The 15,955-nt window shown below is 42.1% G+C and overlaps 1 protein-coding gene across 1 annotated transcript in view; it reads left to right on the top strand.

The window, feature by feature from the left end:
• The window catches only part of LOC142937701 (uncharacterized), an 89,635-nt gene extending 74,596 nt beyond the window's left edge, over positions 1 to 15,039 (top strand). The window contains exons 23-29 of the mRNA XM_076080756.1: positions 4,604 to 4,713; positions 4,998 to 5,072; positions 6,159 to 6,252; positions 6,355 to 6,395; positions 10,553 to 10,655; positions 11,163 to 11,312; positions 13,757 to 15,039. Of these exons, the coding sequence (XP_075936871.1) occupies positions 4,604 to 4,713; positions 4,998 to 5,072; positions 6,159 to 6,252; positions 6,355 to 6,395; positions 10,553 to 10,655; positions 11,163 to 11,312; positions 13,757 to 14,014 (831 nt within the window). The 3' untranslated portion in view covers positions 14,015 to 15,039. The remainder of the gene's footprint in view (positions 1 to 4,603; positions 4,714 to 4,997; positions 5,073 to 6,158; positions 6,253 to 6,354; positions 6,396 to 10,552; positions 10,656 to 11,162; positions 11,313 to 13,756) is intronic.
• Positions 15,040 to 15,955: the final 916 nt, after the last annotated feature.

Here is a 15,955-nt window from a genome sequence, read left to right as displayed (position 1 = left end):
ATGAGTGGAAATACAAATACGTAGGATTGCTGTTATTGTAATTACTCAAGGCCATCCTTTAATCATCTCACCTTAGCTGCAACTTTAACTACTAAAATCCTATTCACAGATTGTAAAAGAGCTATTTCGTGTCACTAATGATGTCTTTAAATAGAGTCATTGTCAGTCTCAGAACCAAAGAATAAAGACTACCTATGAAAGCAGGTTTCTTCTTCTTTTCAGCATTTTTCCGCAGCAGCACTTTTATTAAGTGATATTTGTTTTAGTAAATAGCATGTCCCACTTCCCATACAAAGGCTGCTCTCTAAGAGAGCATGTGAATAGGATGATGCTCACTGATAACCCTGCATTTCTGAGTTTCCTACAAATCAATCATGTAGCGGAAAATAATAAATAAATGCTTTCCCACCTCTACATTATTTTATATTCCAACATTCTATTAAGGTGCAGAAATAAAAACGCGGCTGGTAGTGTTTTTCCAAACTCTTGCTGCATCAGCTCGTCACTAAACAATGCAGCAACAATAAAAACCTAAAATTGTTCTTTTGTGCTGCTGCTGTCAGCTAAACACTGTTGTAGGATGGTCACCTGGACAACTAAACATCGGACAGTCTGCTAAATGGGAATCCCTCACATCCAGGACTCATTTATAGCTTTCTATTGTAGGAGCTTACCAACAAATAAAGCAGTCCTAGATGCTGCACAACACTGTTTGCATCTTTTTTCTGCAGGAATCCTGCTGCAACCTCAACAACTGGCTAATTCAATCTAATGCAGAGTTAAGTTAATAGGTTTGGTATTGTTTGAATGATGCAAGTGCTCACATGATGACTGAATTTAGTACGATGCCAAAAAAGAACTCGCCTTACTTTGATCATTTTAAACTTATTTTTCTACAAAACATCCCCTTTCAGAAACTAGAAGAAAGCAAACTTCTCGGGAATTAAACGTTATTTAAAACAATTATTCTTGCGATGAATTTGAATGCAATATTAAATAAATATACGCAAATTAAATGCTGTTTAAAATGAGTAATGTTACGATTAAATTCAGAAACTGTGTGATCCGAGGCTAGGTAAAGAGCACTCCGAATATGTGCAAACGTATGGACACATTTACAGTCTGCACCCCAAAACACAGCCAGAGTCTTTAGAGTAGCACAGGATAGATGTGGTAACTTCATCCAGCTGGTGGGTGAGCATCTTCTACCAAGGCTGGTAATGTAGTTGTGCTCACGCAGGCTTAGACACAAGATGGGGGACTTCAATGATGGCAGCCTTTGATAAACAACCCAGCAGCATGCGTAGGAGAGTGTGTGATAAAAAAAGGACTCTGGGAAAAGGAGTGAGGCCATGCTGCAGCAGACGAAGGTAATTAAAGAAGCCATCATCAGCATCATTAATATGCTAGATCTGCTGTGGCCCACTGACTAGTCTAATGGAGAACATGTCATCATCGTCACCATTAGGGACACACACAAACATACGCACATGGTCTTAATGTTGGGTCACGCCATGATTATCACCATTAAGCCTAGAGTGAGAAGACCTGCTTAGGGAGCCTCATTCTCTCCTGCCACCGTACGAGCACATGCACACATGCAGTGTACTCACACAGACACACACACACACATGCCTGTAGATCTTTAATTCAGACCCTGTGAGTGATAAGTATGCATATTTAAGTGATGTCAGGCCTGTTGGGTCTTTTAATTAGACAGCATGAATGAATGTTTTATAAAAACGTGTTTAACAATAAATGTGTTCATTAATTTGATGAGAGGGTGTGCTCTGATGAGTTGAGTGGAACAGAGTACTGGCTCGTATTCAGCTCTGGCGGTTTGATGGTGATGGTAGCAACAACCAGTCCCTCATCTTCATATTCCTCTCTTTCCCAAGAAAAGTTAACTTTGAATTATGTTCATCCCACGACCTTGGACAGCTTGGTATGTTTTAGTCCTAAAGCTGATGTGCAATGTGATACTCGTCCACAGCTCCATGAAGAATAGAAAAGAAGGAAAAAATCCATTAACTGCTTAAGTTTTTGTTTTTTTTGGCCTGCAGATACACTATGAGGTTTGTCATAAAACTTCATTCAGATGTATAAGTTCAGAAAAAAAGATTGCACCAAGTCCATATTGTTTCTATTGTCAATGAAAAGTGTGGGCTGTGGACTGGACAACTCTGCGTTATTTTTGATAGAGCAAACAAATCAAAATGACAAAAACTGTTGCAGCAGCTGATCCCACATCCTTCACCAGCACTGCAGTGGTAAACTCATATTCTCTAGCATAGACCTGAAAGGACCAGTGGTATCGCCCGACTTGGTTAGTGTGTCCCAAATGCATTTTGTTGCCCCTTTTAGCCCCCATCATCTGCTAAAATATTTGCGCAACAAAACCAATCTAAATGTTAAGCAGGTATGCTACTTTACTCCTCCCCCTGCCTGCAATTGCACCTCCTTTGTGCCTTTTTCTCTAAATGTCCGTCCCGCTCTCACACTCTCCCCCTCTTTCTCACACACCCTTTCACTGCCTCCGTTGACACTGGTGGAAACAGAGTGATGGTGCGTAATTTAGTCCTAATCACAACATCAGACTTGTGCTGCGATTTACATCCCTCCACTAGCCGAGCCAGTCGGACGGTCAGGAGAGAGATGTTAATGTGGGACCACAGGTAATTACTGTCATTACAGCGCAGATCCCGCCAGCGTGTGCGTGAGTGTGTGCATGCTCACGCGTGTGGAGGTGTGTGCAGATGCGTTGTGAGTTTTGTGGTGTTTTGAGCTTTTGAGTGGTAGGGTTTTGATATTTCTGTGTATATAATTACTATTGGAGTATTAACGGGTGGTTTTGGGCGACATAAGAACCTCCTTCACGTGAAGATGTGTCCGTGCATGACATGAAACAGGGTATCCACAATATGTATTCCATTGTTGACACATGCAATTACAACTGATGCCCTGACTGAGTTTACTCTTCCAAATTAAATGATTTGCTTGGTGTAATTTCATCGTTACTTCAGTTTGTATTTATTGCTTTATTTGCAAAAAAAAAATGCAGCCCTTCCTTATTCTGATTGAAGTTAAAAGTCAAATCTTTCATCATGTTATTAAATTTGAATCATTGATTATATGCCGCTGTCATCTTCACAACTTCCTATCACATGTGAAGCAGCCTATTCATTTGTGTTGTTGAAGGATCATTCTCTGCATGAATTGCACGTTTATTATCTCACATTAATGTGACATATGGGAGGTTGCCCATGTTGCTTGTCTCACAGACAAACTCAAACCTTTCTGTTTTTCTCTTTTGACTACAATCTGACTTTAGTGAAAGTCACCTCTTTATGACAAACCTCATGTCAGCCGGGTGGCGTTAACCTAAATGTCCCGAAATACAAAACAAGTATGTGAAGTATGCAATCGATTTCGCTAGCCCTGCAATGCATCCTTTTAGCCAACGTATGTATCAAGTATCAGAACTCTGGTGCAGCATTGGCTCATTTACCGTGCTGTGAGTGTGGATGTGGCCTGTAGCAGTTTGACTTACAGTACATACTGACATAATCCCCAACAATCACTGGATCAACAAGCAGAGACAAAGTTACAGACTTTATGAACACTACAGACAATTACTCCTGCTTACTATTTTACAGTCCGCTCAGCATCTATAGGATCAGCTGTCTTTTACATCTAACTCTGTGGGGTTTTTTAAGATAAACATCAGCAGGAAAATATGTTGGTGTACGTTTGGGATTCAACAAACACACACATGCACACAGTACATGATTCACCTCACACAGCAGTTGATATTTTTGACATTTTGGGTTAATCGTATGACATTTTTGGAATCCTTAAATCATGGCCCACATATTGGAAACTTTTTTTCATGTTTTCCCCAAGTCTTTGTGGGAAAATGGTATGGTATATCAATGTGTTTCCATGGCGATAAGGGTAATGTGTCAGGGTCCCAAGAGTTTAGGCCTGGAAAGGTCTTGACTGATAAGCAGAATGAAAAAGTCAGCAGTTTGGCCAGTGCCATCCCATCCCTGTTTTCACCCCTCACCCGTCTCTCCTCTCCAATCTCGTCCTCAGTCTGCTTCTGCTCTCCCCATCCTCCATCTTTCCTGCTTTGCACCTGCTTAATACCTAACCCTGTTATTTATACCTGTGTCTGCAAATGCCATCTCTTTCATCCCCCATTATTCTCCATTTAACTGTTTTTTCTTTTCTTGTGTTGCTATTAGGCTCTATTTCTGACATTTATTTTCACCCTGTCATTGCGTCCCATCTATTAGAGCCCCACTTATCCCTCTTTTTTTACCTTCCTTTATTTCACACCTTTGGTGTGAGTGTTGAGTGAGAGAGAGAGAGACACTTCCATGAAAGAAAGTTATGTTTTTTAAGCTGTAAAAACATCTGGTTTAACTAATGCACATTGAAACAATGATGGAGTGAATGTTCCAGTTTCTGTTCATCACGAATCCAGTCAGATAATAGATGGTGGGTTTTTAAAGTTAGGAAATAACTATTTTATTGAAAAAAAAACATTACTGTATGACAGCTTGCGTTGTGAGAGGTAATGTTTGACTGTGAATTGTAGGTGGACACTCTCCTCTCGGAGCTGGAGGGGTCGCGGTCTGACAAGGCAAACCTACGCCATGAGAGCCAGCTGGTCATGACTAACGTCAACCGTTGGATTACTGAACAAAAGTAGGACCACACTTAACCCTGTGATGTGTTTTTTTTATTACTAATTCAAGTCATTTGTTTTCGAAAAAACAGTTCCCAGTCCCTTGCATGCTTTTTATTTGATATGGGTTTTGTACACTGTAAAGGCGATGACCACTGAATAAATGTTAAAGTAACACTACTACATTATTAAGGTAAAAGATACTGTTTAACTGGTGGGTGTTTATGTCCTTATAAAAAGCCTTATTTGGTTTAGTTTTCCACTAGGTAACATTGACATGTCAAAGTCTTTCTTCTCCTCTCAGGGCTTCCAGCGAGAACCTCACTGCCCGGATGAAGGCCCAAAACAAGGTGCTGCTCATCGTCACTGAAGAGAAAGAGTGAGTATTTGTTATCTACGCTACTGTTTCAATTAGTGAATTTTGGTTTGTCTCTATGTGTGTGTGTGTGTGTGTGTGTCTCTATCCTGTTCAGTATGTTTGTTTACTAAAGATGGCTAAAGATGGGGGGTTAAACAGCACAGCAAACCGCTACACCTGCAAACTGGTGATTATATTGTGTGTGTGTGTGTGTGTGTGTGCGCGCATATATAAATGTGTGTGTGTTTTTGTGTGTAGTATGTGTTTCTGTGCATGTGTCGGAGTGATTCAGGTGGATTCTCTGACATGCTCGCACCTGACTGTCATTCTGCATATCTGCGTCATCATGACTCACGCACACACACATTGGCATGGGCGTGACATATTCCTTTTTCCAGAGATCAAAGCGGTCCAGCTGTCTTCTGTCATCCCACCCCCTGTGGTGCCTCCCTCAGCCCCGCCCAGCAGCACCATAACCGTCTGTGTCTGCTTTCTTCCCCTCTCTCTCGTTCTTAAGATACAGTGTGTGTCTGTGTGTCTGTGTTTTGTTAATGTTTTTGCTATGGTAACCTGTAGCAAAGGTAACTGTCTTTTTACACCAGGAACACACGGGCTACGTGAAGTTAGAGCAATATAATGTTTCTTACATACACACAGGAACTCCCTGAACATAATAAAACGTAACATTTCTACATCTCCCATTAAATAAAAGTTTCATGCTTCTGATTTGTAATATAGTAGTACAATAAACATCAGAATTACAACTTGTTTTAATAGTTCTGGATACTGAGAATCGGTGGCATCACAAAATACTAGAATAAATAGCCACAAGGGTAAGTAATAAATGGCTGCTGAAATATACACAGTGTTTCATTATAATAGATCATGATGTGTGTGTGTGTGTGTTTGTGTGTGTGATAATGTCTGAACTGCTAGTTAAATGCTCTCCTGGAAGCAGAGAAACACAGACACCATTGCCGTTGTGTGGCGGAATATATTGTCTCCCATGTTAACTAGAGTCTCTTGATGATAATAGGTGTCTGTCTCTCTCTGTGTGTGTGTGTTTCTCTGTTAAATGTTGTCTCTGCATCTCCCTGGCTTCGTCAGGCATCTTCAAGACTCTAATGACACATTGAAGGCGGAGGTAAAGCGACTGAAAGAAGTGGGGGATGAGATGGCAAGAGACATGGAACGCTTCAAGGTGAACAAGTGCAAAGTGGAAGAGCAATGAACTACAAGTAGGGAGAGACAAAAGAGAGGCTTTCAAAAACAGGTTTGTCTTTCAATTTATAATTGTTTGCAGGCCTGGATCCGAGACCTGGGCATCCCGCAAGAAGAGAGAACGTGAGTCATCTTTCTGTGTGTGTGTGAGTGTGTACATATAAGTGCATACATTTGTATGCATCCACCAGCTGATCAGAGTTTAGCATTCACATCCAACAAATGTGTTGCCCACCGTGTTTCGCTCCTTCACACACAATCTAGCCCGAACAAAGCTGATGATGGTAATAACAGCAGGAGTGCCAAGTTGTGAATGAAACACCCTGTGGGCCTAGCCACCTGTGTTTCCCCATGTGTGTATATGTTTGTGTGTGTGTGTGTGTGTGTGTGTGTGTCTGTGCGTGTCTCTTCGTCAATGTGAATACGTTATTCACGCTGGGCCTTTAACAATGATTACACTCCAATCAAGGGCCCATCCTCTCGTGCCTGCCACCCCCACGGCTGTCAAATAGCATTCATCAATAGAGAGGAGATATATTTGATATGTTCATTAAGGCAATTAAAAGGAACGTGGCACAGATGGGATTGGTTGGAGGATGGAAGTGAGAGAAGGAGGGTGTTTGCGTGTGTGGGAGAGGGTGTTTGCGGGGGCACCTGCCTGTAGCAGTACTCCCCATACTCCCAGTGTGACCCCCTGAGGTCTCCCTCATTAACGACCCCCCCCACCTCACCCCGTTTTACACACATGCACACGCTCATGTTGCACCCCTCCCCTAACGAACCACCAGGCTCTGTTTCCAAAACGGATCAGATTTGTTTTGACTGGAGTAGGTTTCCATTGCTATTCAAAGCTGTCAGTCATTTTAATGATATCATTAAGGGGCCGCGACAGAAAGATGAATCGCTTTTCTTTGTCTTTCCCTCATAATTGCGAATGAGCGACAGAGGGGGACAGAGCGAGAGAGGCAGTTCATATAGATGTATGCATAAGAGGGGTTTTGATTGAGCGAATATAATAACATGGAACGAGATAAAAAACAGTGAATGAAAGCCTCTTCCATAGTGTCTCCTCATCCATTCTCTCTTCTTATTTCCTTCTCCCCTTTTCTTTATTATGAGGACTCCTAATTTATTTCATTTCATTATTGTAGACCCCCCCCAACACACACACCTAACCAAAATGCCATATGTATGAAAATCATACATCCATGAGGCAACAGATGTGTCATGATATTTGCATGGCAGCCATATACATTCAGTGTATAAATCTCATTACTGGTGGCAAAGGGGATATCTGCAGTGTCTCTCCGCTGTCACTATCACTGGCAGCAATCGACACGGCGTGGAGGCTTTGTCATTAGATATGCCTTTATTAAAGAAATATATATTATGATTGCATGGCCTTCTGTTCCAAAGCAGCCGGAGTGTCACGGCTTCACATTATGGATGGCAGTTCGTACCAGTAAAGCCCACGGAGAGGTGAGGCATTGAGAAGGTAAACATTTAGATTGATAAAAGAAACTGTTAGAAAAGTTGTTTCAGGCCCAAAATGAAGAGTATTGTATCAAATTCAAGGATGTACTTTATGTAAAGAGATGTCAAATTCTATGTCTACTCATCATCTGTTAATTGTATATGTCTTTATTTGGATGGCCGGTTGGAGATGCTGGTTGTTCTGAGACCAGGGTTTTTGGCTTGGGAACAATGCTCATTAGGATCAATGCAAAATGGCTTCTGTTTGTGCCACGGAGCAGTGTCTATGCTGTAAATTAATCTACTGCTAGGTTTGCTGTGAAATCTGAAAGGCATGCAATGCAAGCAGAGATGCAAACATCTTCGTGTGTTGCTCGACAGAAATGACACTCCAGTCTCAAATCAATTAAAAAAATCTGTCATCAAAATCTTTCACAATTCACCTCAAATTATCTAAAATGATATCTGAAAACATTCAAATGCAAGTGCACATTGAAATGCACTAAGTGGTGGAGGCAGAGATGGAGGCTGTTTGCTGTGACTGTCTGACACAACCCATCGGGGGGGGGGGGGGGGGGGGGGGAGCGCTCATAAAGCATCAGGCATCATCAGTCGCACCATTAACAATGTGCTTCCAATTAAGAGCACCCAGTGATCACAGCAGAGGATTTGTACAAACACAGGGAACCAAAGTGACAGAGAGACAGCGAGAGGAGATAAGAAGACTGCTGGAGAAGACAAGTCAAGTCTTGCATAAAATTTGAGATGAGAGCAGTAAATAAGAAAGATGAGAGCAAGATCGGAGCAGTGAAGGGTCCATGTAGTTTATTGCCTGGTTTAGAGAGCACGGCAGCTTGGCTTTGACACTAATGACTGTAATTATACACACACTGATTGGGTTAGGCCGCTAATTACACACATCCATGTTTGCGTGTAAGCACGGGAGCACATGTTTACACAGGCGTCTCACATCGGGTGCATAAATCTCACACAGTTGTCTCAGCGGCGGCGATGTTTCACGATCTGCTGAAGACGGCATTACCATCAAGGAAAGCGTTTAAATCATGTGAGGAATCTGCGGAGATGTTGCGCTTTGGATTTTATGCCTCCTGTTTTTCCCTTCGCTGTAGCAACTCCTCTTCTAAGAGGCATTTACAATTTAAAAGATCAAAGGAAACGTCAGCACTTCTTCTTATTAATGTTCTTTGTATCGTCATTACGGTGTGAAATTAAAAGATTTGGAAGGGTCAGTTGCAATTATGTTAAGTTTATGAATTTCATTTTCAGGAAATGAGGTTTCTTAAAAAAAGAAATGCTTAAATTGTCCAAGCCTGATTAGTTTGTTGGTTAATAGGCAGTGATCCAGATTATGTTCTGACAGCTGCTGTATGAATTATGAATGAATGAATAAATTAATTATTATTAAGAGTAATTTCATCATTGATATTTGACTGAAACAGTGAGCAGTATATTAGTCAAACATTAATGATGACAAGAACAACAAATAGATAGTATCCCTTCCTTAAGTGCTTCACTGCGTTTCTTCTTTTCTTGCTTAAACTGGTTTTTATTCAGTTTTATAGCCATAAGCTGTAACTCAAGGTTGCATCATATTCCATAGAAAACCAAAAGAGAGAATCTCAGTCGAGAGATGGTACGGTGGAAAGTGTTTTCATGCAGTGGAGCTACCGTCACTGTTGTTTATGTTATTGTCTCTTGGTTGAGGTTTACCAGAGATGGTTACAAATACATGGGACCTGAATTCTTCCACTAATGAATCTCATAAACTTTTCCGACAAAAATGTCAGTTCACATATTAGCATCTCCCTCAAGTGTCTCCACAGATCTTAAATGTTTTAAGTTATCGCTAATAGGGAGAAAAGTTTGTGTGTGTGTGTGTGTGTGTGTGTGTGTGTGTGTGTGTGTGTGTGTCTCTCTCTCAGCTCACCCACATCCACAGGAACAATAATGCCATTTATTAGCGTTGCGATGAGCGTGCCCGTCTTCTCAACTGAAGCAAAACGGGACCGTCTTTCCATCCGCTGCTCTGATAGAAAATCCCAGCTTGCTCTTTTACAAGAAAATTAACATCGGGGAGGTACAGTGGTGCTTTAATGGGCTAAGGAGTCTTCAATAAAGTATTTAGAAGGTTTTTCCGAATGCTAACTGGACAGGTTCACTGGGGCATGAAGGAAAGAGCGTAAAGCGGGGGCAGCTAGATCTTCAGCCCGCACAGAGCACCATTATCCACCGTCGTTAATTTAATAGACATTCCTTAGTCAGCCCTGGGTCTGAAGATAGCAGACCCCAACATTTGTTTGTCATTTCCCAAAACGTTTTTAATAAACAGTTAAAATCTTATTGTACTCTTAATGTTCCCTGGCTGCGGTTGCGTTCGTTTTGTTTTTGTATTTTTTATTTTTTTCCTGTTTTATAAGCGCTTTCATATATAATTTAATGATTTCTGGAACTCATTTGCTCACCCATCTTTGAGTTTAGTAATAAGTTATAATGAAGGTGATGTACGCCATCTTCTCCATGCCCCAGATTTTGAGGACATTTGATTGGAACTGTTTTTTGTCTCGCAAATGCATATCATTGAACAAAAATACTACAGTTTAAAAGTTGACCATGACAGGCGAAGTGTATACTTAATATGTTTTTATTGGAAACCACAACTACAAGCCAGTTTCAAGCAGCAGCTGGAAAGTAAATCATTCTCAAACAGGTAGTAAGGTTTATTGTACAGATGTCAAAGTTAATTTCTTATATATGTTTGTGTGTGTGTGCATACGCTTGTGTTACAGCATGGAAAAGCAGGGTTGTGTGGCTCTAAACCTCAGCAAAATCGAGGACATGCAGACTAGACTTCGAAGCAACCTGGAGGCCATCAGAATGCTAAATCAACAAGTAAGAGCGCACGCACACACACACACACACACACACACACACACACACACACACCAGGTCCTGACAGTCCTTTTTACCCGGCAGATACAAACACACACCCACGCACCAGCCCACCTGCTGTTGAGCTCACACAGAAGAGGAAGCTTTCATACGTCCAACTTCAAACACACACGCACACTTACACACAGGCACACACAGACATCCATTTCCTCTTCCTACGATAAAAGTGAAAAGTCTGCAGCGGGGGGGGGGGGGGGTGTGTGCAGCGTGGGGAAGGGGGACAAATCGTATCGGGGAAAAAGCAGTGACGTTTCTTCAACTGGTAAATGATTTCCCTTTCATGAAACTGAGGTAGGGATGTATATCAATACAGCCGCGCTGATCTCTCCATGACAGCATAGGGAAATGGCCCGCTGTGATAAAACAATGTGGGGGGAAAAACACAGAGGAATATTCTGAGGAAAAGCTGACATTATTTTATTTTTTTTTTACTGTGTTGAACTTCAGAAGAGTCAACAAATCACCAAAGGAGAGACAAATCAAAAGTACTCCTCAGCCCCCTCAGTTCTCCAAAACTCCAAGGCCTGGGGAACGGCTCACCCGTCTTTAGTTCGTCTATGGAATGGCCCGCTGATTGACGAGATACGGCAAAGGCTGGTACTTGTTGAAGTTTTAACGTAGTGTTTTTTTCATTGAAAAGCAAATGGCATTGGCTGCATGTACATGGCGAAGAAAGGTGGAGCAGAGGAAGAGAGAGGTGTTGTTTAACAGGTCAGGTGTGTAATAGCACCTCTTAATCTCTAGTGTGAATCATTACACACATCGATCCAACATGGACATTCTACGCACACACAGACGTACAAGCGCGGTCGGAAAGGACACGCGGTTCATTTACACGAGGCCATTCCCTTCACTGTCCACTGGACAAACTCACGTTCACACTTGCACACAGATACAGATATCAGTGAAGAAGCTGGATGGAATGTCTCCGTATATATCTACGTGAAAGGAGTCGGGTTATAAATCAGGTCTGTGTCTCTTCTTTGGATCGGTCTCATTTACTCACAGTCACAAACTGGTTTAGTGCTGTTGCGTTCTCACTCGCCCACAGGCGCATATTAACGCCAGCTATACAACACGCGCATCCTTGATTTACATCCGACTGTCAAGCGAATTTCACGCAAAACTTTTGAAATGTCACACAAAATTAGATTTGAGTTAAGTGATTTTCCATCAACTGGGGGTGAAGATGAACATCAGAGGGAAGAATTGGGATTATTTCAAGGCTTGATTAGCTTTAAGCGAGCTGGCACTGTATTGCGCTTTAGTGTCGGCTAATGTCCAGGTTGTTACACGCTTTCATGCAAAGATGAAAAAGAGATGCATAAGTCAGCTGCAGAGAGGGATGGGCCGACAGGTGTTCCACAGTATATTCTGTTGTTGATCATCCTATGCCAACGGAGCCCCAACTCCATTAAAATACAGAAAATGAAAACCTTTTTGCCACCGAGAAGAAATTTCCTCAAAGTTTGCTGTCTCTGTTCATCTGTTCTAGCTCAGTAATTTTCATAATTTGTATTAACATACTTGAATGGAAACCCAGCTTTATAAATTAAAAAAAGGTGCAAACACACACTCATGCACCAGCAATAACCCCCCCCCCCCCCCCCCCCCCCCCCCGACTTTCTGTCTCTTTCATTCTTTCTTTCTCCCCCACTTACACACATCCTGTTCCTCCAAACGTATGCCCACCAGTTCACCGCAATATGTGAAGGTTGAGGAGACAAGCTGTGATTTTTAATTTCACCCCCCTCCTTTGCAATTAGAAAAGCATCCAGAGCAACCAAAGAAGAGGAAAATTAAACAGGTCCCCTTGAATAAACGGTTAATTATAAATGTCAACCTCAATGTTTTTCATCTGGAAATTCTATTTCTTTTGGCATAAGATGAGATGAACACGTTGTAGGATATTTGCCTGTTGAAGATAGTAAATACTCTATAAGCGTCACAGGGAGGTTTTGACACATCGACATGCCATTGGCTCTTCGAGGGTTAAGCCTAAGACTTTGCTTTTCTAGTCATGAGATGTAATACATTTGCTCAGATTTATTGTGTGTCCGTGTGTGTCTGTGTGTGCACGGTGTCTGGAAGGGGAGAGTTAGCAGAACCATCCGGAAATGTGTCTGTCTCATCTCCGTTTGTGTTTCCCTCTCCCCCTTCACACACATACATGTATGCACACACACTCACACACACACACACATGGCCAGACATGTCGATGTGACATCATTCTTGAACCGCTGCATTCACACAAACACAGACACACACACACACACTAAAAAAACAGATGTGGATGAGTGCAACTGTCCTTACCCGTTGTGTCTCTCCCTTTTATCTGTTTTATTACAATTTTTAGACTGGCACATCTTGCATATAATTACAACAAATGTAGACGTCTTGTTTTATTTTATTTTTTGCATTTAAAGACACTTTTTAACTCGCACTCCTCCCTGCCTTTACCCAAATGTCCCTGTCAAAAAATAAAACACCCTCAATTTAGCTAGTCTGTAATTGTGTTTCAGGGAGCCCAATCATGTTCTGACGATGTGCGATTTGTTTTGTGTCACGGATGATTTTGTGTCAAATCGACCTCTAATGATCGCTCAAATTGGTTGTTTTCATGTAGAAATTTACACCGTCGCATGACTCCGACTTGGCAACCATTTCAAACTGTGAAGTCAATGCTCTCCTGAAAACCCCCTCGCAATTTTCCACTTGCATTTCTGTTTCAACAGGCATGAAAGTAACTGTGAAAGATGAATTAAGCACATAATGGGATGTCAGCCGCTTCATCAACTTGATAGCTGTTGACTGTTGATGTTTGATATTTATTGGTGGCTTCGAATTAAGTTTTGTAATGTGGTTGATTTAAATAAACAAGTGTGATGTTTAAACTTCCTTCAGGCTTCACCAGAAAATGTCCCTTGAACTGTTCCACAGTCACACGTGAAGGTTTATATAACTACTGTTATTCTCTTTGTCTCTACGTGTCTTTCGCTGTGAATATGTCTCTCTCAATATCTCTTTCTTTCTCTTTCCAGTTAAACTCTCTCAGCAGGGAGAATAAGCGGTTGCGTAGGCAGCTGGAGGAGGAGAGGTCCATGCGTAGACAAGTGGAGCGACTGATTCCTCTTCCTCCCACCTTCCAGCAGAGCTCCATCGTCCACCTCCCCCTCTCCCCCAGTGCCCGCCCAGCTCCTCTCTCCACCTCCTTGTTCTCATCCCTCCGCCTCCCTCGTCCCCTGAGCCTGGACAATGCGACGGGGGACACTGACGGGATTCTAGCCAAACCAAGCTGAGCGGAGCTGGGCTAGAGAGACCAGGTGAGTCCGAGGCGCTGGGTGAAGCGTTCCGGATTAAGCCGAATTCCTCACTGGAAAACGCTTGGTCTGGGAGGACAAGCAGGGATCTGAAAAAATGAAGCCCCCTGAAGACTTTGACCTGTCATGACCTGTAGACCTCCACCTCCTCACCAGGGAGTGTAGTCGGTATGAGGTTAATGTCCTGCAGGTCAAAGTCAACTCCCAGGGTGCTTTTTGCCTGAGGGGGGCTCCAGAACCAGCGAACGATGGAATTCCCTCAAATCATCAAAAATCAACTCAAAAAATATCTCTACTGCTGTGCCAAGAAGAGATTTATTCCAAGAATATGGAAGGATGAGGATTCTGACACTTAACATAAAAACGCTATTGATTTCATCCTCAAAATGCTGCAAAGCTCTGAATAGTGGCAGCTTATAACATTAGCAATTATGCCTTCAAGTAATGTTCTTGTTTTGCAACAAAACTGTAGCACTAAGCACGAAAAAATATTTTGTCTGCACTTCTTTGAAGATTGTGACAGTTCTGATGAACTATAATCACTTTAATTCAACTTAAATAGTCAAATGAACTAAACAGAACAAGTGACTGACTGCACAGTTGTTGACGAATGTGTCTTTACACCAGCAAAGAGTCGCGCTTTGGATAAATGAGGGACGGCATATCATCGGTATCCACAGACATACCTCAGACGTTGACGTGGATGGCTGTTACACAGTCCCTGATTACGCTGCAGCTGTGCGCCATGTGTCATGCATCTACTGCGGCGAATGCGTCTGAATGTGCGTGTACATCATGTGTCTGCGAGGCTTCTGTCTCTGCAAGTGCCTGTGGATGAATGTGTGCCCGTGTGTGATTGAGTATATTAGATGTTTATTACCGTCGATGTTGTTTTATATTTTGTTTTCTACTTTAAAAACTATTTATTGATTTCTCTCTGTCGCTGTTTTTTCGAAGCCTCCGTGTTGTAAAGACGGGGAAATAAAAACGGATACATTTGTTAGTGGTCATACATTTCTCACCGTTTTTTATTTCATCCGTCAATATGTCGTAAATATTTTTGCATGCGTATAATAACAGGCGAGCACTGACACGTGTTAACATTAGACATCTTTACTGTTCGTGATTTACATAGTTTCACATGAGTTACAAAGATGTCGAAGCGTTGGTAACCAGCAAAACCATTAAATAAATGACCGTATACCGGGGACCGTATTGCCCTGCTGACGTTCCATGTGCATCTACACGTGGCTCTTGGCTCTTTTTATGTTTATAGTGGTTGAAGAGGAGCACCGTTCCACACTCACGTCGACAAGGAGAAGAAGAAGCATGCAAATATTTGAACTCAAACAGAAGGAGCACTATTATACTGTGATAATGAGAATTCTAGGGAAAGCAGGTCTCAGACCACAATTGGCTTCCTCATCTTGCCATTCTCTCTTGTTGTCTCCCCCCCCCCCCCACCTGTCTTCCAGTCTTCCCTTTTTTATCCTTCATTGGTTCTGTTCATACATAGCTGTTGTGTAGCCGGTCAGGATGTCGTACATTTTAATGATTGCGAGTAGAACTGCATGTCCTTGTTAGCTTGGTTTTCCTCATTTGCCATGTCACACTCAAAAATACCCTTCTTTTATGTGCAAACACACATGAGTGCACCCGCTCACACATCCGCACGCATCTATATTCTTTCGCAAACACACACACACACACACTTACGCAAACGGCACAGTCATTAAAAATGAAACCACAGGCTTTTTTGAAAACTCCCAGGACTGAGGGAAAAGTCAGCGGCGCAGCGGTGAAAAGAGTCCCCCTGGAAACAATGAGGAGAATGATCATTTGTTGTTCTTGAAAACCCGGTGAGGTTTCACAGAGGTTAAGCTTCCCTTTGATGTGTTTTTAAACTCGTTTCAGCTCTGC

This window comes from Anarhichas minor, unplaced genomic scaffold (genome assembly GCF_050575085.1).
Source record: "Anarhichas minor isolate MPS153535 unplaced genomic scaffold, ASM5057508v1 ptg000074l, whole genome shotgun sequence".
Classification (NCBI taxonomy): domain Eukaryota; kingdom Metazoa; phylum Chordata; class Actinopteri; order Perciformes; family Anarhichadidae; genus Anarhichas; species Anarhichas minor.
Note: the sequence above shows the minus strand (reverse complement) of the source record. Positions and strands in the feature narration are given on the sequence as shown.